Source organism: Chrysemys picta, unplaced genomic scaffold (genome assembly GCF_011386835.1).
Source record: "Chrysemys picta bellii isolate R12L10 unplaced genomic scaffold, ASM1138683v2 scaf229, whole genome shotgun sequence".
NCBI lineage: Eukaryota > Metazoa > Chordata > Testudines > Emydidae > Chrysemys > Chrysemys picta.
The window spans coordinates 20780-43746 of record NW_027052936.1 but is presented as its reverse complement, the minus strand read 5'-3'; the positions used below and the strand labels follow the sequence as shown (position 1 = coordinate 43746).

Here is a 22967-nt window from a genome sequence, read left to right as displayed (position 1 = left end):
AGGACTGGCCCAGCCAGGAGTGCAGGCAAACCCCACTCTGCCGGGACAGGGCTGGGTTACTGCACCTGGGCAGCACAGTATCCAGTCAGCAATCAGGAACTGCCGTGCATGGCAGAGGCCAGCCGGGCAGTCCACGGGGGCACAATACTGCACAGCACGGATACACTCTCTAGTTCTCAGCAGGGGCTGGCACTGGTGCACAGATGCAATGATGCCTTTTGTTGCATTAATCTCTGGGGAAGCTCCCACCACGCCTGACAAGGAGCTGGGATCAGGTTTGGATGAGCCCCAGTGCATCTTGGGATGTGGCATGTAGGGAGGCATATTGGGCTGCATTAGTAGAAGCATTGCCAGCAGATTGAGGGAAGTGATTATTCCCCTCTATTCGGCACTGGTGAGTTCACATCCGGAGTATTGCATCCAGTTTTGGGCCCCCCACAAGAGAAAGGATGTGGACAAATCGGAGAGAGTCCAGCAGAGGGCAACGAAAATGATTAGGGGCCTGGGGCACATGACTTATGAGGAGAGACTGAGGGAACTAGGCTTATTTAGTCTGCAGAAGAGAAGAGTGAGGGGGGATTTGACAGCAGCCTTCAACTACCTGCAGGGGGTGGGGGGTTCCAAAGAGGATGGAGCTAGGCTGTTCTCAGTGGTGGCAGATGAGAGAACAAGGAGTAATGGTCTCAAGTTGCAGTGGGGAAGGTCTAGGTTGGATATTAGGAAAAATGATTTCACTAGGAGGGTGGGTGAAGCACTGGAATGGGTTATCTGGGGAGGTGGTGGAATCTCCATCCTTAGAGGTTTTTAAGGCCCGGCTTGACAAAGACCTGGCTGTGATGATTTAGTTGGGGTTGGTCCTGCTTTGAGCAGGGCGTTGGATTAGATGATCTCCTGAGGTCTATGATTCTATGAGGTAGAGTGGGCCATAGGCAGGGCTCTGACCCAGATGAATGGGCTCAGTCACACGCCTGGGTCTGTCCCTTCCCCCGACTCTTAGGGTGCTAATTTCTGACTCCTGATAACTCTGCGCACAACAATCCCGTGAAGCACTGACTGTACTTACCCATGTGATATCGCTGGTGTTGGTGAACAAGGTGTCCCAGGAGCCGTACAGGATTTGCTTGTCCTTGAGGAGCTGCCGATGCTCTTCACTGTTCGCCAGTGTCATAGCTATAAAGGGAAGGGTGTAACAGCTGACCTGTGTACAGTACTATAAAATCCCTCCTGGCCAGAGCCTCCAAAATCCTTTTCCCTGTAAAGGGTTAAGAAGCTCAGGTAACCTGGCTGGCATCTGACCCAAAGGACCAATAAGGGGACAAGATACTTTCAAATCTTGGCGGGGGGAAGGCTTTTGTTTGTGCTCTTTGTTTGGGAGTTCGTTCGCTCTTGGGACTGAGAGGGACCAGACATCAATCCAGGTTCTCCCCATCTTTCTAAACAAGTCTCTCATATTTCAAACTTGTAAGTAAAAAGCCAGGCAAGGCGTCTTAGTTTTACTTTGTTTTCTCAACTTGTAAATGTACCTTTTTCTAGAGTGTTTATCTTTATTGCTATGCTTTGAACCTGAGGCTAGAGGGAGGTCCTCTGAGCTCTTTAAGTTTGATTACCCTGTAAAGTTATTTTCCATACTGATTTTACGGAGATGATTTTTACCTTTTTTCTTTAATTAAAAAGGTAATTAATTTCTTTTTAAGAACCTGATTGATTTTTCCTTGTTTTAAGATCCAAGGGGTTTGGATCTTGATCCACCAGGAGTTGGTGGGAGGAAGGAGGGGAATGGTTAATTTCTCCTTGTTTTAAGATCCAAGGGGTTTGGATCTGTATTCACCAGGGAATTGGTGAAGGTCTCTCAAGGCTATCCAGGGAAGGGAATTAGCTTTGGGATGGTGGCAGCGGACCAGACCTAAGCTGGTAGTTAAGCTTAGAAGTTTTCATGCAGGCCCCCACATTTGTACCCTAAAGTTCAGAGTGGGGAAGCAGCCTTGACAGCCACCATCATTGAGGCTGAGCCAGGGAGGGGAAACAGACAGCAGGCAATATAAATCAGATGTTCGGTTAGCAAATGGGAGTTTTGCAAGAAAGTTTAGAGAGGGTGTGTGAGAGACAAGTACATCTAACAACCATACTGTAAACTCAGGCCAATAACCCCCTCCCCAGAAACAAAACTAAACAAACTAACCCCCCTGGAAGAGTAAAAATAAACCAGGCAGAAGGGCAGCAGCAGCATGGGGCTCGCCAGTTGATTGCACTGAATGCAGCATGTATGATTACCAGCCCTATGGGCAGGTAGCATATGTGGGCATTTGGCCCAAGGAGCTACTGGCCCTCGGAGACCAGGAGGCCAGAGGGGCTGAACTGGTGGAGCCAAGGAAGGCAGCGAGGTACATAGAGGAGACTTTTAGGGACACAGTAGAGTGGTCCCACCCCCAGTCTGACAGCCTCTGTGCTGCTGAGGAGGGTGAAAGTTTCGGGGAAGGAGAACATCGAGCTAGAGCAGAGGGAGACGATCCCATAGTTGGGACCCACCTTCCAGATGAAGTCATGATGTCCTCTCAAATTGAGGTAGGAACCCCAGTTACAAAGAAAAGCCTGGTAATAATAATGGGGGATTCAATCAATAGACATATAAGCAGTTTGGTTTGTGATGGCTGGGAGAACCACATGGTAAATTGCCTGCCTGGTGCAAAGGTTGCAGCTCTCACGAGACATCCAGACAGACTTATGTGCCCTGTGGTATGTAATCTAGCGTTTAAATCGGCCTCTGTATGAGATAGCTAATGTGACAGTGAATTTTAAAAAAGTCTCCAGATGTGATCCCTGGTAAGCCTGACTTCAGTACCAGGCAAATTGTTGAAACTATAGGAAAGAACAGAATTATCAGACACGTCGGTGAACACAATTTGTTGGGGCAGAGTCAACATGGCTTTTGTAAAAGGAAATCATGCTTCACCAATCTACTAGAATTCTTTGAAGGGGTCAACAAGAATGTGGAGAAGGGTGATCCAGTAGATATAGTGTCCTTGGACTCCTTTGACAGGGTCCCTCACCAAAGGCTCTTAACCAAAGGAAGATGTCATGGGATAAGAGGGAAGGTTCTCTCATGGGTCAGTGGTTAAAAGATAGGAAGCAAAGGACAGGAATAAATGGTCAGTTTTCACAGTGCTGAGAGGTAAACAGCAGGGTCCCCCCCAAGGATCTGTGTTGAGACCAGTGTAGTTCAACATAGTCATAAATGATCCAGAAAAAGGGGTAACCAGTGAGGTGGCAAAATTTGCAGATGATACAAAATGACTCAAGATCGTTAAATCCAAAGCAGACTGCAAAGAGCTACAAAGGGATGTCACAAAACTGGGGGACTGGACAACAAAATGGCAGATGAAATTCAATGTTGATAAATGCAAAGTAATGCACATTGGAAATCATAATCCCAACTATATATACAAAATTATGGGGTTTAAATTACCACTCAAGAAAGGTTTCAGAGTAGCAGCCGTGTTAGTCTGTATCCGCAAAAAGAAGAACAGGAGTACTTGTGGCACCTTAGAGACTAACAAATTTATTAGAGCATAAGCTTTTGTGGACTACAGCCCACTTCTTCGGATGCAGAAAGAGATTTTGGAGTCATCGTAAATAGTTCTCTGAAAACATCCACTCAACGTGCAGTGGCAGTTAAAAAAGCAAACAGAATGTTGGGAACCATTAGGAAAGGGATAGATAATAAAACAGAAAAATATCATAATGTCTCTATATAAATCCATGGTGCGCCCACACCTTGAATACTGCGTGCAGTTCTGGTCGCCCCATCTCAAAACAGATATACCAGAACTGTAAAAGGTGCAGAGAAGGGCGACAAAAATGATTAGGGGGATGGAACAGCTTCCATATGAGGAAGGATGAAAAAGACTGGGGGCAAGTCTACACTTCAAACACTGTATCGCCTGTCGGAGAATAACAGAGTTCTCACTCTTTTGGTTGGGTACAGCACACGCGGTAGCTGCACTGGCGCTGTAGCATTTAAGTGAAGATGTTCCTATGGCAACAAGCTCTTAATCCACCTCCCGGAGAGGCGCTAGCTAGGTCAGTGGGAGAGGTGCTCCTGCGACAGGGGTGTGGATTTTTCACACCCCTGAGCAATGTCGTTATAACAATATAGGTCTGTAGTATAGACCTGGGACCATTTAGTTTAGATAAGAGATGACTAACGGGGGATATGATAGAGGTCTATAAAATCATGACTGGTGTGAAGAAAGTGAATAGGAAAGTGTTATTTACCCCTGCACATAACACGAGAACTACGGGTCACTTTATGAAATGAATAGGCAGCAAGTTAAAAACGAACAGAAGAAGGTATCTCTGCACACAATGCACAGGCAACCTGTGGAAATTGTTGCCGTGGGATGTTGTGAAGGCTAAAAGTATAATTGGGTTCAAGATAATCAGGGCATGCAAACCCATACTCTGCATGTCCCTAAACCTCTGACTACCAGAAGCTGGGACTAGATGTCAGGGGATGGATCACTCAAAATTTCCCTCTTCAGTTCATTCCCTCTGAAGCATGAGGTACTGGCCACTATCAGAAGACACAATACTGGGCTAGATGAACCATTGGTCTGAGTCAGTATGTCCATTCTTATGTGAGTTATGAAGAGTAGCATATAGATAGGGGAAGCTAAAGACATCAGGGGAAACTCCATGGCTTGCAGGACTAAGGATAATAAGGAGGTTTTTTTTAAAAAGTGATTTAGGAACAAAAGAAATCTTAGCAGTGGTGTAGGCTCATTACTAGATGGAGACTCTTTAAAAGGTTGCAGAAAAGGCAGAAGTGTTCAAGAAATATGTTTTCCATGTTTGGAAACCCCATGTTAGTGTATTTAGGAAGGACAAGGGTCTCCATGGCTCTTACATTTTAGCTGCAGCATGAAGGAGTAGAGGTGGTAAAATGCCTCCATAGACGATCGGCAGATCTCCTGCTCCGGATGGCACAGAGTGACACACGCCACCAGCTGGCCCAGGACTCTGAACTCCTCCGCTTCCTGATGGAGAGAGGGCGCAAAGGGAGTCACTCGCCCCTGCAGGCCTAGCGCAGCGTGTCCCCCTGGCATTGCCCTAGCAATGGGTTAGAACTGGGGGAGGCAGAGCCCAGTGCAGAGAGACTGGGGACAAGGAGAGCAGGAGGAGCCATGGGGCCCATCACCAGGGGCTGAGGAAAGCTCAGCAGGGACGGGGAAATCTGGTCAGCAAAGTCAGCAAACCTTGCTCCCGAGTGGGGACCCGGGTAACGAATGAACTAACGTCCAGTCTCCATCTCAAGGGCAAGCGCCTAATCCCAGCCCCTTCTCCCACCCCCCACCCTCCATTGACCTCAGGCCCAGGAGCTTGGGGTCACCTTGGACTCCTCTGCTCTGCATCCCGCCTCTCTCACTCCATCCTGGAGTTCCCCAGAGTCCTCCCTTCCTGCGCCATCCCCAGCCTGCCGGCTCTCTCCCACCGGCTCTCTACTGCAGCCTTGTCCTCTCATCTCCCCCTCCTGCCAGACCTTCCCTTGCCCCTCCTGCAGCACCTGCGCTGGCTCCCTGCTCTTCCCCACCTCGCACCAAACCCCTTGCCCTCCTCTCCAGGGGTCTGCACAGCCTCCCCACACCCACTCCCCAGTGCTCTGGCTCCTTTGGTCCCTCCCATCCCTTTCGGTGTGTCCCCTCCCACCTCCCTCCTTCTGTTCAGCCTCTGGGGGCACATCATCCAAACGCCCCCCTCCAGCTGCCGAAGGGGAGGCCTTGACACAGGGGGGATGGAGCAGCTGGAGCAGCTAAATGGCCCTGAGCACCCAGAGCAGGGGGCGTTCTTCTGGCAGCCTGGCAGGAGCTGATGCCAAAGCATCCCACAGGCAACTGACAAAGGGGGTGAACAGACACCTGGGTTCAGAGGCTGCTCTCAGGGCCATCCTGTGTAAATGCACTGACCCTGTGGAGCAGACTTTGGTGCTAGGGGAACAGCGGGGAGAGTCCTTGGAGACAGAATTATGGGGCTCGACCCAAAGCCCACTGGAGTCAGAGGACAGACCCATCGACATCAGTGCTCAGTAGATTGGACTCCTACCGAGGATCTTGCTGAGTCACTATTCTAGGCCCGGGTTTTCCCTGCCAGGGAGCGCTGCACCGCGAGGCTGCTCAGTGCAGTTAGGAGGCGGCCAGGGTCACAGGCTGCTCACCTTGCATTCAGGTTGACAAGCCATGAATTTCATCAGGCAGGTGATCCTTTCCACTGCCCTCAGCCGCCCATGCACCTCCTTGGATGCGGTCCAGGGGAGCAGGGCCTGAGAGAAACAAATTGGGACAAATTGCTGAGGAGAAGTACCAAAAAATAGCACAAGCACATAGGGAGAAGATCAGAAAGCTGAAGGCAAAAATGAGTTCTAACTGGCAAGGGACATAAAAGACAATCAGAAGCAGCTCTATAAATGCATTCGGAGCAAGAGAAAGACAAAGGAAAGTGAGGGGCCACTACTCAGCAGGGAAGGAGAGCAAATAATGGATGACACAGACAAAGCCAAGGTGTTTAATGCCTTTTTTGCTTCAGTTTTCACTAAAAAGGTTAATGGCAACTAGATGCTTAACACAATATTAACAACGAGGGGGAAGGAATACAGGCCAGACTCGGGAGAGAACAGGTAAAAGACAATTTAGGACAGTTAGATGAATTCAAGCTGGCAGAGCCACATGATATTCACCCTAGATGGAGCTAGGCAAAGCAATCTCTGAACCGTTAGGAGGGCTGAGGTCTCAGAGGACTGGAGAAGGGCAGACACAGAACCTATCTTCAAAAAGGGGAACGAGGAGGCCTCAAGGAATTATAGACCTGTCAGCCTAACTTTGGTACCCAGAAAGATACTGAACAACTTATTAAACAGTTTGTAAGAACCTAGAGGAGATAATAGGGTGATAAGGAAGAGCACCATGGATTTGTCCAGAACAAACCATGCCAAACAAAGCTAATTTCCTTCTTTGACAGGGTTACTTGCCTAGTGGATGGAAGGAGGCAGTATATGATGATGTATATGAAGTTTAGTAAGGCTTTTGACACAGTTCCACAAGACATTCTCAGAAGCCAACTAAGCCAGTATGATCCAGATGAGATTACTATAAAGTGGGTGCACAACTGATGGAAAGACCATACTCAAAGAGGAGTTATCACTGACTCGCTGGCAAAGTGGAAGGGTGTCTCAAGTGGGGTTCCCCAGGGGTGTGCCTGGGTCCAGTACTAGTCAATATTTTCATTAAGAACTTGGTTAACGGAGAGGAGAGTATGCTTGTAAAGTTTGCAGATGACACCAAACTGGGAAGGGTTGCAAGCACTTTGGAGGACAGATTAGAATTCAAAATGAGCTTGCTAAATTGGAGAGTTGGTCTCAAGTCAACAAGATGAAATTCAGTCAAAACAAATGTGACGTAACGCACTTAGGAAGGAAAAATCAAATGCATAAAAACAAAGTGAGGGATAACTGGCTAGGTGGCAGTACTGCAGAAAAGGATCTGGGGGTTATCATGGGTCTCACACTGAATAGGAATCAACAGTGTGATGCTGTTGTGAAAAAGGGAAATGTCATTCTGAGGTGTATTAGCTTGTAGCACTGTGTCCAGTTCTGGGCACCACGCTTTAAGAAAGATGTGAACAAACTGGGGCCAGTCCAGAGGACAGCGACAAAAGTGCTCAGCGGTTTAGAAAACCTGACCTGTGAAGAAAGGTTGAACAAACTGGGCATTTTCGTCTTGAGAAGACGGAGGGGGCACCTGGTAACAGTCTTCAAATACGTTAAGGGCTGTTATACAGAGGATGGTGACAAATTATTCTCCATGTCCCCTGAAGGTAGGACAAGAAGTAATGGGCTTAATCTGCAGCAAGGGAGATTTAGGTTAAATATTAGGAAAAAGTCTAAGGGTGGCTAAGCACTGGAACAGGTGACCTAGGGAAGTGGTGGACTCCCCATCACGGAGGTTTTAAAAAACAGGCTGGACAAACACTCATCAGGGACGGTCTAGGAATGCTTGGCCCTGCCTCAGTGCAGGGGGTGGAGTAGATGACCTCTTGAGATCCCTTCCAGCCCTGCACTTCTGTGTTCCCTCTTCCCAGGCTCTGGAATCGAGGAGACCGAATCTCTGTCAAGGACATTTCCCTCTTTTTGGAGCACAAACCACCCACAGAATCTACTTCCTGTGGCCCCAGAACTAGAACGTTGGGGGAATCTCGCTCTGGGCTCTGGCCAGGTTGGTGGGGCCCATGGTGAACACAAATGAATGCCAGGGTCAGATGGGGGCTCAGTGGAAAACACGACAGATCCTGCACTCCTCCACCCCCACCCCGTGCAGACGTTTTTCAGATATAGCGGGGGCACTTGGCCCTCCAGCCCAAGAACCTTTGTATAGAACGTACTTTGAGGAGCCAAAGGCACCAGGGGGGGAGGGGAAGAGGAGGGGGAGTGTCCCATGCTTGTGATTAAATGGAGTCTTGGTCCCTGAGCCCCACCCCAGCTACAGGACTAGTCCCCTTCCTGCCCCCACGCCTCCAGACCTCCAAGATCTTCTCCACCACCAGAAGTCTGGGCTCCTGATTCTCACACGCCAAGGCCTTCAGCATCTGATCCATGGCTCTCAGAGTCTGTGTGCAGAGCAGAGGAGACACCAGAGCAAGTGGCGTTACCCAGCCAGGAGATGAACCAAGGCCCTGGCATGTGACACCCCCCAGGCCACGGCAGCACCTGGTATTCCAGCTCACCCACTCACTTGTACCCACAGGGGACCTACTGCAAACTCCTGGCAACAGGACACCACCTGCCTTTGCTGTCCCCAGAAAGGCCACTGCATGGAGTCTAACCCACTGGAAGAGTCAGAAAGGACTGCACATTTGGAGGGGAGATTTCCAGCCAAGCTTCGGTTCCTCTGGCCTGTGTGCGTCTGAAGCAGCCAATCACAGGCCTGTGCCCCCCGCCACGCACTGGGGATGAATGTGCTTGTGAAGGGAGTGTCTGTTCCCCACTAATTGTCGGTGCATGTGAAGGAGAAATGCCTACTACTGCTACCCTATGAGGGAGTTACTCCTTTATCTGCAGTGGTGGGGCCTGTGCTTTGGTGCTGCAGGTCCTGAGCTGAAGTCCTGCCGAGGAGCTGTGATTATTATACTCATGTGCCAGTGCCAGGTTACCCGGGGGACAGGTACACGAGCGACCGGCAGGATTCCCACTTGGTTTCGGGTGGCTCTGCGTGGCCGGTTTGGGGCTTACCTTGGTGTAGAGAGCAGCCTCCTCGCCCTGCATGGTCTCTGCTGGAGGCAGGGAGAAGACGCTGGAGAAGCAGGCTGTGAGCAGGCTGGATCGTTCCAGGTCCTGCAGCGGTGGCTTCACTCTGCTAAGAGAAGAAACACGTGCGGATTGGAGGGCTGAGGCGGGACTGACGCGCTAATGTTGGCGTCAGGCTCCCAGGACATGGAAACACCTGAGGGGGCTCCAACTGGTGGGTGGCAGACGAGAACAGGTCAGGGGGCGGTGGAGGGAGCTGGTGCTGCCTTCTCTCATACCAACAGGCAGGGACTTAGTGCAGTCTGCAGCTGTCTGCTGTGACCCCACCAGGACTCACCAGCTGGGGCAGAGAGCACTGCGCTTCGCCGAGAAATGACATCCCGCAAACGGCACGGACGGGAGACTAGAGCCTGCTGGCACCAAAGTGCCTCTGAACCAAGTGGCCACAGTGCAAAGGAGCCTGCCAGTCCTGTCCCGCTGGGGGCAAAGAGACTCTTCCACCACAGCCGTCTGCACTGCGGCTGCACAGTCCGGGCCAGCAGAGAGATGCTGCATCAGCCCGCAGCAGGGCAGAATCCAGGCAGGGATCCAAGCCCTGCCCCTTGCCCAGGGCTCTCAGCCTGCTGGACAGGGCACCCAGCTGTGTGCAGGGGGGGAGGAAGGTGGAGACAGCCCAGACAGCATTAACCTCTTCACCCCCACTGCCAGAGCATGGCCCCAGCACATGCAATGAGGTACCAGGTGACTACTTGCCCCCTGCAGGACAGAGCCACGCCCCTCGTGGCAGGTGGCAGCTACGCCCACTGCTGACGCAAATCACCTCCCTCCGCCCCAGCAGAGACAGGATCGTGGCCAATGCCGTCCCCTGCCCCGCTGTCAGGAAGCCAGTGCCCAGTGGGGAGAGCCGCTCCAGCGCCTGCCCTGCCTCCCCCTCCCATTCCTGGGGAACCTATTGAGCCACCAGCGAGAGCCCAGCTCCAGCCAGCAGCATCTGCCACCTCCGGACGCCTGATGGGCAGGCTTCTGGGAAGCTCAGAGCAGGGCACCAGCGGCGCTGAGAGAGAGCCCCCCATGGCACAGGCAGTGCCACGGGCCAGGGCTCAGCCTGCCCAACTTCTCAGCCACAGGGGGTCGCTGAGCTGCCGGTGTGACGCAGCTGGCACAGCTGGCAGTGACTTCGGTTGCTCCGCTCCAGCAGCACCCAACTGCCCCTCTCCCCCCAGAGCCATCTCCTGCGGGGTCCCAGAGGGGACCAGTCCTAACCCCCTCACTCCCTCCCCTACATCTTCCTAAGGCCACGTGGAGAGGTCGCCAGGCACCGAAGAATCCTCCACCATCTACCCACTGGTGCCAGCCCACATGCACCAGCACCATCACCTGCTGCCACGTGCCCGGCGGAATCAGAAGATGGGGGAGGAGCAGAGGGGGGAATGCCCTGGAGAACTGGCCATGCCAAGAGGCTGGCGTGTCTGGCTGCACACAGCACTGGCTGGGCCGGGCAGGCTGGGTACCTCATCTCCATGATGATGAGCATCGCTTGCTGACGCACCATGTCGGTCAGGGAGTCGACGGACTCGTGCTGAAGCATCTCCTGGGGAGACAATGTGGGGAAATGCCAGCCAGGCTCCAAGCTCCTTCAAGGCTCCGACTGGGGAGCAAAGCGCAGGGCCTGCAACATGTGGGCTCGGCAGCCAGGTCGTCCTACTGTGGACTTGATGGTGTGCAGGGCTCCAGCCGGGGAGCGCAGTGCAGGGCCTGTGGTCAGTGCCCCAGTGTCACGCGCCAGTGCACTGAAAGGCTCCATCAGCATTAGCACCCAGGGACACCACCTGAGATCAGGCCCCCTTGTGCCCGGTGCTGCACACACACAGTGAGAGCCAGTCCCTGCCCCAGAGAACTCACGAGCTAACTAGAAGAGACAAGGCATGGAAGGGAAACTGAGGCACAGAGGGGGAAGTGACTTGCCCAAAGTCTTACTGCAGAACTGGGAGTAGAACCCAGGTGTGCTGAGCCCCAGCCCACTGGACCACCCACCAGCCCACGCTGTCCCACGTTCAGGGAAGGGAGGTGAGCTCTGGAAAGCTTTCTGCAGTGCTGGAGAGCAAAGACTTGCCAAATCTATGGAGCAGATTTGTTGCTAGTTCCCTAGTGGGCACTGACTGCAGAGTGTTGGGGCTCTGGGCAGGGAGACTGGCGTATACAGAGCGACCCGGTGACTTGGGAAGCTGGGTGCAAGGGAACAATCTACATTTCCATACAGTTCTATGTTTAGGAACAAAGAATGCAGGCCACACTCACAGCATGGGGGGCTCTAACCTGGGAAGCGGTGACTCTGGAAAAGACTTGGCAGTCAGGGTAATCAGCTGCCCATGAGCGCCCAGTGTGACGCTGGGGCCAAAAGGGCTAATGCCATCCTGGGATGTAGAAACAGGGCAAACTCCAGTTATTAGAGAGGTTATTTTCCCTCTGTATTTGGCACTGGTGCGACCGCTGCTGGGATCCTGTGTCCAGGTCCGGTGCCCACAATTCAAGGAGAATGTTGATAAATTGGAGAGGGGTCAGAGAAGAGCCACAAGAGTGATTGGAGGATTGGGAAACATGCCTGACAGTGAGAGACTCAAGGAGCTCAATTAGTTCAGCTGAACGAAGGGAAGGTTACAGGGTGACTTGATGACAGTCTGTAAGTACCTACACGGGGAGCAAATATTTGATAATGGGCTCTTCAGTCTAACAGACAAACGTCTAACACGATCCAATGATTGGTAGCTCAAGTTAGACAAATCTGCAGAAATCTCCAGGCCAATCACTAAACCCGCCAGGTAACACAGCCCCAGTGTGTGTTTTACTCACCGTTATCTTCTCCACTAGCAGGGCTTTGCGGTCCATATTTTTTTCTGGGCTCCATGCCACGATGTCTATGACGAGGTTGAGGATGGAATTCAAAAAATTCATTTTCTGGGCCTCGTCCTACGCCCCGCAGAGATGAGACACAAACAGGAAGGTTAGCGTGGAAAGGAGCTGCCAGTGGGAGAGATGTTAGAAAGCTTCCCCCCAGTGCTGCTCAGGCTTTGATATGCCGAGTGGCAGAAGGCCATTCATCTGGTAACAGGAGTGACTATCTGGGGAGGGCAGGGCAGCTCTGTGTGAAACCGGACTAGAGAGGGAGCAGATCTCACGGGGTAGGTGTCCAAAGAGGAACTGCAACATGGGGGCTAGGCAGCCAGACAGTGTTACTGGGGGCTTGACAGAGTGGGAGGAACAGCTGGGTGGGACACCCTGACACCCCAATATTCGCCACTGTCATGTCATTAGGACATGTTTTGTACAAAGTACGTATTGTAAGGTATCATTCTAAAAGTCTTTATCTGCTAGACATTAATGTCTCATTGGATTGTATGTGCTATCGTTGTATGTGAAATTATGAAGTTCAGCTATGTCTGTGTTCCTGAAACACGTTGTGAGGTTCAAAACAGCCTTTCAGGTACAACAGTAAAAACGCCAAACAATGGCTTATTGAGGAAATGCACATAAGCAGCAGGGTTAGCCCAGGAACTGTCCACAATAGAAACCTCTCCGAGAGAACGCTACACAATGGGAACCGTTGGACCCAGGTCACAGCAAAAGAGTTTTCCAGCGGGTGGGAAGAGGAGATAAAAGGGGCACAATGACATCGGGGGGGGGACCTCACGCTCCCTGCAATAAGACACATGGAAACACCTGAGGGACAAAGATTGAACTATGAGAAGTGATGGTGCCAGGCTGGAGAGAGATTCCTAGCCTGTGTAAGAAAACCTGGGAAATCCAAGCTGCAAAGCCAAGGCAGCTTGTCCCTTAAGAATCTGCCCACCTGTTTATCACTCAGGGTGAGAATTTGCTCATGTAGAGCCTATCTATCCAGTGTGGAAAGCTTAGTTTGCGTGTTGTGTTTATTTACTAATGCAATCTGCTTTGTACCGTTTGCTATCTCTTATAACCACTTACAAGCTACCTCTTGTAGTTAATAATCTTATTGCTTGTTTATACCATAACCCAGTTTGTGCAATTAGCAACTGGGGGGAGGGGCAAAGAGTTGTGCATACCTCTCTCCACATGGAGGGAGGGGGCGAATTTCATAAAACCTTTGGGTCTGTACTCCAAAGGAGGTGGGCACCAGAGTACTGGGACAAGCCCTTTCACCTGAGTCTTCCCAGAGCTGATCTCAGTGTCTGTGTCTTTCTGCAGCTGGGCGTGGCCCTGCCTGAGTGTATGGCTGGAAGAGGCTTGTGAGCCTAGCCCAGCAAGACGAGGTAAAGGGGGCCCAGGCTGGCAGAACAGGTGGGCTCGGTGGTAGCCCGGTACAGCAGGTGGCACCTCAAAGGGGGGCAACCCGTCACACTAGGGACTGTAACTCAAGACGGGACTTTTTAAAATGCTGTAGTTTAAACAGGAATTATTTGGGGGCAGGTCCCTGGCCTGTGTTATACAGGAGGTCACAGTGGTTCCGTCTGGCCTTAGAATCCATGCATCATCTGGAGAAGGGCAGATGTGCATGTGGACAGGGCACTAGCTGACAGGTCAGAGGAGGGCTCTTGGTACCTGGTCATTGCCCTTCAGAAAGGAGTCTATGCATTCCAGGGCCTCTCTCTCCTTCCAGTTGTGCCCCTTAAAGCAGGCGGTGCTACATGGCCATGGTGAATCTGATCAAAGACAGAGCAGTGGTAATACCTGGGTCTGCCAAGCTGCAGTCTGGGTGACAGAGATCTTAGAGAAAACCCTTGCCCCCACTCCCGCCCCAGCAGGGGAGCAGGGTCTGGCACAGCGATCCCTGGCTTCCCCACCTCTTTGCTGCCCAGCCCAGCAAAGACCCAGTCGGAGCCCTGGTTCCCAGCGGCCACCCCACTTCCCCGCCCAGCATGCAGGCTCAGTCTGGGGATTTGGGGAGCGCCACACCTGGAAGGAGGGACGATGTCAGGCCATGAGGGGTGTCCCCACTCTCCGGCCCATTGCTGGAGGGGGCGGAGGGACTGGGAGTGAATCGGTCTGGTCCTTGCAGCAGGAGAGAGAACTGCTGCCCAGTCTGCATGGGATATGGGGACCCAGGGCCTGCCCGTTCTGCTTGTTCTGACTGCCTCTCCTGCCACCAACAATCAGCCAGAGGCACTGGGCTCCCATCGTCAACACTCCCCCCAAATGCCCTGTGCTGCGACATGCGACAAAGGAGCCAACAGATGGGGCTGCAACATCAGGGAGCATCTTACGCTCTGGCCGGCGCCCTGCAATCCTAGGCTTTAACAACCCACCGTGCACCAAGCATCCCCTTCGACTGGTGGAAAACATCCTCCGACCCAGCAGCGTGACAGATCGGGGTGGGCGATTCAGTCAGTCTCCACCTGATGCTTCTGCCGCTATGCCCCGATCAGCTTTAGTGGCTGCAGCTGCTGCCAGCAGGAGGGGCCATTCCCCCCTGCCTGGGTTTTCCTGTCTCTCCATCTCATGGCAACCCAGAGCAGTACAAGGTCTATGGAGTCTTCTCCCCACAATGACACCCTAGTCTTGCCCCCCCAACCCCCACAGGGGCCAAGTCCCACCCCAATGCAGGGCCATGGCCCCAGCCATTTTTGCAGCCCCCTCCGCCCACCCAGAAGGCGCCCACTCACCGGGATGGCGCGCACACTGCTGCTGCTGCCATTCCCTCCTCTGCCGACTCTTCCCTGGGGGAGGTTTTGTCTCCTCCCAGGCACGCCTGGGCTCTCGGCGGCCCTCCTCAGCCATCCTACAAGAAGCCAGGACAAGGCATTGCTTGTGAGTGACGAGAGGCGATTGCCCCGTTCAGCATCAGGGCCAGCCCAGTTATTTCTGTCCCACCAGCACCTACAGATGCCAGCTGAGCTCAGGGCCCTGTTGCACCAGGTGCTGCAGACAATCGCTGGGCTGGAGGGCTCAGACTCTAACTAGCCAAGGCAGCCAGCAGGGAAACAAGGGAAGGGATGTGCTCAAAGTCACCCAGGATTAGAACCCAGGTGTCTGAACTCCCAGGCCAGCAGCCCATCCCACAGGCCAAACGGCCTCCTCTGGGTCACTCCCACCTCTCCTTCTCCTGGTTCACAAGCTGCACAGCAGACAGGCTGGATCCAACCACTCAGGATTCTTCCTGCCCAATGAAATGACCCTGATCCCTTCCCCAAGGAATATTGGGGCCGTGGCAGTTCGCAGGTGGGCGAGGCCAGCGGGGTGGGGGAGGTGGGGCGGGCTCGTGAGCAGCAGGAGTTGCTCAGACACACCCGTGAAGGGGCAGGAGCAGAAGGCAGGAGAGCGGCAGGGAGGCTGGTACCTTCTCATGCAACCTCAGTGTGGCTGGCGATGCAATGGAAAAGCAGAGGCGGGCAATAGCAGATTCTCCTACCTGGAGTCAGGAGTGGGCAGAAGCTGGCGTGTATATGGGCCACCCACTTTCTGCTGCCGGTGGCGGAGCTGAAATGGCTGGTTCAGCTTTCCCAGCGGCACGTGCCAGCTCTCGCTCTGCCAGAGCCAAGCCTGGCAGTGAGGGGATGAGGCTGTGCCAGCCAGCAGGGGGCGTGTCACAATGGGCAGGCGAGTCACAAGCCAGTCAATGTGTGACTGCCCAGCCATGGGCTGCCCCAGCCCAGACTAGTTCTGGCCTCGCCGGGGCTTTAGAGCCTCTCCTTCCCCACCGGGGTCATGGGAGGGACCTTCCGCTCCCCACAGTCACAGACTTTAGGCCAGAAGGGACCGCTCAGGTCATCTAGTCCCAGCTTCTGCGGACCCCAGGCCACAGCCCCTCCCCGCGTCCATACAGCTGGAGCCGGGGGCGGGGGGGAGGTCTCCAGATCCCCGAGTGGGAGAATCAGTTCCATCCCGGTTCCTCCTCCTTGTGACAGCGCAGAACAGGGGTTCCCGAACGCTCCCCTCCCCCAGCTCCCAGCCCACGCGGGCGGCTCTTTGTGCTTGCCCAAGCTGCTGGGCGCCTTGGCCGTAGGATGTAAAATGGCCCCATCTCTGCTTCCCCTCCCACCGCGGCAACAACACAGAAACTGCTTTCATAGCACCCCCCCCCCCCCGCCCCCGCCCAACTGAGTCTCAGGCCTTGCTAGCCGCTCAGTGCCATGGCAGCCCCAGGAGACGATTGCTGCGGGAGTCTCGGCTCAGGGGGAGGCAGTGACTCCTAGAAGCAGGGAGAGCAGCAGCACCATAGATCAGGGAGGTCTGGCAATGCCAGTGGCTGGCTGGAGTCTGACAGCCCAGGCACCCAGAGCAGACAGTCAAAGGCCAAACCCCTCTCACCACCAGTTCTGTAGCTCCCCCTTGCCTTTGGTCTGTCTTAGGCACCATCCTGGCCCTCATCCCCATGGCATCAGAGCACTGTCCAACCTCGATTGCATTTATTCTAACCTCCCCCTGCAGGGCAGGGCCTGGCTGCTACCTCCACTGAACAGACAGGAAACTGCAGCACAGAGGGAATAAGGGATTTGCCCGAGGCCACACAGAGCATCTGTGGCAGAGCTGGGAATTGACTATGGGTCTCCTGGGTCTCAGGCTGGCACCTTCTCTTCCAACCTCCTGCCCCCTTTGCCCCTGGTTCAGTGTGAGCTGTGAGAGCTCTCTGGGGCACAGGAGCTGGCTGGTGCCCAGATGGAACTACATTGCCTATTGCACATATCTCGCTTTTCCCAAACATTGAGTCTGCTGCTACAACCATACCAGGGCCCGCCAGGATCCTTGCAGCTGGTCAGTGCTAAGTTTTGAACTGTGCTAAGTAGGGAAGACAAACTAGATCTTCCATCACTAGCGCAGCTCTGTGTTACTGGGGACTCACTGCTGGCTCAACCCAACCAGCCCTCCTCACACGGAGCCTGTAAATCCTCCAGCCCTGCTGTTCTCCTTTGTATTTCGGCAGTGCCCAGAGGGCTCAGTCCCGGATCAGGGCCCTGCAGTGCTAGACATTGTACACACACAGCCCGATTCCCCCCACGCTTGGTCTCCTGAATGGCTCCTGCCCCAAGGAGGGACGGCTCTATTCCTCACCCAATGTCTCCTGCTGGCAGAGATGCTCTGAGAGACGTCTACGCTCTGGGTCTCTGGGCTTCCCGGGCTGGGAGGCAAGCGTGGCTGTCTCCGGGCGGTTCTGCTGACTCTCCAGCAGCTGCACTTCAGGTGTCCTAATGCAGCCCTAGTCCTCTCCAGTGCTCAGGGGCACTGTCCTGGCATCGGACTGTCCTGATAAATAGAACAATGGCTCCTGGCAACCTGAGAATTCCTGTTCCCCTGGCAACCTCAGTGCCATTTCCTATGGAAGTGATGGTGTCAGCAAAGGTGATGGAGGTGGTCAGGCCTAGTGGTTGGAGCTGGACTCAGGGGGCGGGGCAGGGCATGGGTGGAGCAAGGCCGGAGCGAGACCAGGGCTGGAGTAGGACTAGGAACAGGGCTGGAGCAGGCTCAGCCTGTTGCCAATGTCAGGCAGGAGCGAGTTCCTGGCCCTGGAGTGATGTTGAACAGACTGAGCTGCTGCTGTGAGACTGATATACCTGCTCTGGGAGACACAAGGCCAGTTCCTGGCTTGTGGATTAGCTGGAGCCCAGCACAGGAGGGAATCAGCACCTTACAGATGGCTCCCGGGACGCTTGGCTCCCGGCCCTCTGGGTATTGACATGCCAGGTGCAGGGGGCAAGGTGCAGCGCCAGGGAGGAGATTGGGGAGGCAGGAGCACTGAGGTGGGGCTGAGCGGGCAGGTGCTGAGGAGCTGCGGCTGGCTGGCCAGCAGAGAGGAGGAGCAGCAGCTCGGCTCTGGAGGGCCCAGCTGCAGCTCCACACAGGGCGCTGCCAGAGCCTGGCAGGCGGCTGGCTGAAGTGGCACTTTGTGATCTGGCACGGGCGGGAGCTAGCTCCCCACAGCTGAACGCTCCGCAGCACCGGTGGATTCAGATCCAAACCAGGATCTGGCTCCAAATTCACAGCTGGCCCCTTCCCCCGATCTGGAGCAGCTCGCACCGTCTGGGGGTGGTTGATTTCACAAGAGAGGGGGCTTCCCACAGACTCTCCAACTCCCTCACTGTGAGGAAGTGGGACTGTTCTTAATGTTTCCTCTGAATACTGTAGGGGTGCCTCAGCTTCCCCTATGCATTTCTTAAGTCTCTAGGTGTGGGGATAAAGGCCAGTGTGCAGAAATGGCCAACACTCTGTCTCCTGGCAACTAATGGCCGGGCCCTTCCCCCCTGCAAGGGGATAGCTAAAGGTGTTGGAGAACAAAGAGATCAGGTGACCTCCTGGCCCGGGAAAGACACAAAGGCCAGAGAAAGGGGCTGGAGAGTTTCAGTTTGGAGCTGGCTGGGGACGAGGAGTGAAGTGCAGATGTGGGTGTCTGGCTCACTGCCCCCCAAAATGGACCCAGCTGAGGGGTCCTGTTCTCTGTACCTACAAGCTGTTTTAGACCGTGTTTCTATCATCTAATAAACCTCTGTTTTACTGGCTGGCTAAGAGTCACGTCTGACTGCGAAGTGGGGGTGCAGGACTCTCTGGCTTCCCCAGGACCCCACCTGGGCGGACTCGCTGTGGGAAGTGCAAGGAGGGGCAGAGGATGCTGAATGCTCCAAGGTCAGACCCAGGAAGGTGAAAGCCCTTTGAGTTTCTGGCCCAGAAGACAGTCTGCTCACAGAGAGGAGACTTCACCAGAGTCCTGAGTGGCTTCATAGGGAGCAGCTCCAGAGCATTGTCTGGGGACTCCATGACACACACCTCTCATGCTTCTTCCCATTTGCCTTTAATCACCCCCACATGGCCCATGTTGGTCACCAGCTACCTCCCTGTCTGGACCCTTACCTGGCCCCATCATGGCAGTGGCTGAGCACGCGGGTGTTGTTGTATTTAGGCTCTCAACCCCCCGCATGGAGCAGGGACCTGTTCTCCCTAGTTTGCTGAGGCCCAGAGCGACAGGGACTCACCTGATCTCACACAGAAGACTTACAGCAGAGCTGGGAACTGAACACCGCTCTCTTGAATTCCAGCCCAATGCCTCATCTACCAGCCTGTGTCGCCTTCCCGTGCCCTGCCACCAGCCCCGCCAAACCCTCCTCCCTGTCTCCGTTAGGGTGACCAGACGTCCCGATTTTATCGGGACAGTCCCGATTTTAGGGGACTTGTCCCGCGTCCCGACCTTACATCGGTCGGGACGCACTTTGTCCCGATATCGGGGGGACCGCGGCACTGCTCACGTCTTCTTCCGGGCCCTGGGGCAGTGCAGTTGAGTTTCTGCTGGGCTGGCCGGCTGGCAGACGCCTGCAGAGTGCTGCAGCCCCACTCCCCAGGCATGCACAAAGGCAGGGGCGGGGCTTGTAGGCACCAGCAACGAGCCCCCCCGCCCCTCAACCTGACCCGTGCCGGAGCTACGCAGACAGGAGCCAGAGGGACGCTCCCTCCTCCTCCCGCTGCCAGCCCTGTGAACATGGCTGCAGCACGGCCCCGCTTCTCCCTCCTGCTCCTCGCCCTAGTTGCCCTGCTCCTGCCCGCACAGTGGCCCCTCTGCTTGGCCGCCAAGCATCTGGACCGGTGCTTCGCTGAGTGCAAGCGCTGCACCGACCCAGAGTGCAGCAGTAAGTGGGTGCGGGGTGCTGGGGTCCCCGGACGGGACCTGCCTGCTGGATCCTGAGGCTAGCACTGCGGGGGGGGCTGTGCCAGGCAGGCTCTGGGAGGGAGGACGGGGGGGGTCCGATGCTGCTCTGGGTAGCCCATGCGGGATGGGATGATGATGGTGCAGGGACGGGAGACCCATGGGGAGGCCGGGGTGGAGGCAGTGCTCTCGGGGCCGGCCCTCGGGCAGGGCCATGGGGCCGCACTTGTGGGCACCGCGATCCGGCCATGAACCGGATGTTTTTCCGTCCCTTTAAAGGGCCAGTAGCCCAGCGTCCTGTCGGGCGGGTTCTCCCACACGTCCCGGTCCAGCCCCAGTGCGGGATGTGAGGGGAGGCGTGTGTTTGGTCATCGGCTCCCCAGCCCCATCTGCAGCGTTGGTACGTTCCAAGCGGAGCGGGAGGGGAGGCAGTTGGCCGAGAGCGGGTGGAGGGAGGGGGCTGGGGGACGTGGCCTGAGCGCACCCTCTGGTGCTGGGGGGGGGGTCAGGCGCGCACAGGGGAGGGGCTTGTTCCCCCCCCCCCCCCGCGGCCTGATTTTTCACTTCTGTCATCTGGTCACCCTAGTCTCCGTCCCCTCCGGGCTGGACTGGTGTGACCCCTTCTGTCTGGCCATCGCAGACTCCCTCCTGTGCGCATGCCGCTGCCCACTTCCTCACTGGCACCAGGCTAGACAGTCGGCACCGGGGCACTTGGTAGATGTGCGCCGCCCAGCCAGGAGCTCGGGGAAGGCTCGGTGTGGCTGGCGCTGCAATGGAAAAGCAGAGACGGGCAATAGAAGATTCTCCTACCTGGAGTCAGGAGTGGACAGAAGCTGGCGTGTATATGGGCCACCCACTTTCTGCTGCCGGTGGCGGAGCTGAAACGGCTGGATCAGCTTTCCCAGCGGCACGTGCCAGCTCTCGCTCTGCCAGAGCCAAGCCTGGCAATGAGGGGATGAGGCTTTGGCAGCCAGCAGGGGGCATGTCACAATGGGCAGGCGAGTCACAAGCCAGCCAATGTGTGACTGCCCAGCCATGGGATGCCCCAGCCCAGATTAGTTTTGGCCTGGCCGGGGCTTTAGAGCCTGTCCTTCCCCACCGGGGTCATGGGAGGGACCTGTGATGGGTTGGATCACAGAAACCCCCCGGGAGCTGCCACCTGATGTGCCAAGACTACCTCTGCTCCTGTTTTCCCTGCCAGCTTGGGGCCCCAGAACCCTGTCTTGCTGAGCCAGACACTCCCGTCTGCTCCAACACAGACCCAGGGTCTGAATTACTTGCCCCAATGCTGCAGGTTTACCTGAAAACAGCTCACAGAAGTGTGCTGGTCTTTAGCACTCAGATGCCCAACCCCCATGGGGTCTAAACCCAAATAAATCCGTTTTACCCTGTATAAAGCGAATGCAGGGTAAACTTATAAATTGTTCACCCTCTATAACACTGATAGAGAGATATGCACAGTTGTTTGCTCCCCCAGGTATTAATACATACTCTGAGTAAATTAATAAGTAAAAAGTGATTTTATTAAATACAGAAAGTAGGATTTAAGTGGTTCCAAGTAGAAACAGATAGAACAAAGTAAGTCACCAAGCAAAATAACATAAAATGCACAAATCTATGTCTAATCAAACTAAATACAGATAATCTCACCCTCAGAGATGCTTCAGTAAGTTTTTTCCTCAGACTGGACACCTTCCAGGCCTGGGCACAATTCTTTCCCCTGGTACAGCTCTTGTTGCAGCTCAGGTGATAGCTAGGGGATTCTTCATGATGGCTGTCTCCTCTCTTCCACCCCCTTATACAACTTTTGCATAAGGCGGGAATCCTTTTGTCCCTCTCTGAGTTCCCACCCCCTCCTTCTCAAGGGAAAGACACCAGGTTAAAGATGGATTCCAGTTCAAGGGACATGATCACATGTCACTGCAAGACTTCATTACCCACTTGCCAGCACACAGGTATAAAGGAAGACTTACAGGTAAAACACAGCCATTTGCAGACAATGGTCCTAGTTAATGGGAGGTTTCAGAGTAGCAGCCGTGTTAGTCTGTATCCACAAAAAGAACAGGAGTACTTGTGGCACCTTAGAGACTAACAAATTTATTAGAGCATAAGCTTTCGTGGACTATAGCCCACTTCTTCGGATACATACCGAAGAAGTGGGCTGTAGTCCACGAAAGCTTATGCTCTAATAAATTTGTTAGTCTCTAAGGTGCCACAAGTACTCCTGTTCTTCTAGTTAATGGGAGTCATCAAGATGCCAAATCACCATTAATGGCCCACATTTTGCATAATTACAATAGGCCCTCAGAGCTATATTTCATATTTCTAGTTTCAGATACAAGAGTGGTACATTTATACAAATCGGATGATCACACTCAGTAGACAATAAGCTTTGTAATGATACCTTACAAGAGACCTTTTGCACGAAGCATATCTCAGTTACATTATATTCACTTATTCAATGTTTATAAAACCATACAGACTGCACAATGTCACACCACCGCCCAGGCTGGCGCTGGGAGGCCACCTGTGAGATTCAGCTCCCTGCCCAGTCCAAGGCTCCAGCCCTGCCCTGTGATGCTGAGCCAGGGCAGCAGGCAGGAAGGCCGAGTGCTGTAGACAACAGGCTGCCGAGCTGGGCCCCATCCCTCAGCAGGCTGGGATAGGGCTGGCCCTGCCCATGCCCTACTGTCCAACCTTGTTCCTAGCCCATCCCAGTGGGCCCTGTGGGCTGGCCCCAGCCTCCATGACTCAATGTACCCGCCGCTGGGGCTCCCCTACATTCCAGATTCAGCAACTGCCCTGGAATTCAGCAGCCGTTCGCCTCTCCTGAGCTCCACCCCAGGCCTCCTGGCTCTCCCCTCGGGCTGCCCTCCATCCGCCCTCTGCTCCGGGCCAGTCACCCGCTTGTCGCCATCCTCCCCCCAGCCCTTCGGCCAAGCCTACACAGTGTAGTTAGCGTCTAACAATTCTCCTTCCTCACTCAGCTCCTCCATCACCTGGCTCTTTCTCTGCACCTCCTCCTGTGGCGTTCTGCTGCTGAAGGGCCTAGACCGGCAGAGGGGCATCCAGAGGACG

At 54.5% G+C, this 22967-nt stretch overlaps 1 protein-coding gene across 1 annotated transcript; it reads right to left on the bottom strand.

Moving 5' to 3' along the window:
- Positions 1-56: 56 nt before the first annotated feature.
- Positions 57-15380, bottom strand: LOC135978369 (maestro heat-like repeat-containing protein family member 1). Its single transcript, XM_065579323.1, has 10 exons — positions 14926-15380; positions 13865-13965; positions 12140-12256; positions 10801-10880; positions 9275-9395; positions 8566-8652; positions 6209-6313; positions 4904-5033; positions 1064-1170; positions 57-65 (listed from the first exon to the last, which is right to left on the bottom strand). Exons 1-10 carry the CDS (start codon positions 15038-15040, stop codon positions 57-59), a joined length of 972 nt encoding a protein of 323 aa, XP_065435395.1. The 5' UTR covers positions 15041-15380.
- Between the last annotated feature and the right edge of the window lie 7587 nt (positions 15381-22967).

Coding starts and splice junctions, on each gene's coding strand:
- LOC135978369 (XM_065579323.1), bottom strand. CDS start 15,040: ATGGCTGAGGAGGGCCGCCGAGAGCCCAGGCGTGCCTGGGAGGAGACA. Junction 13,966..14,925: donor GCAGTGTGCGCGCCATCCCG/GTGAGTGGGCGC, acceptor GTCTTTGATCAG/ATTCACCATGGCCATGTAGC. Junction 1,171..4,903: donor CTTCATGCTGCAGCTAAAAT/GTAAGAGCCATG, acceptor TTCCCTTTATAG/CTATGACACTGGCGAACAGT.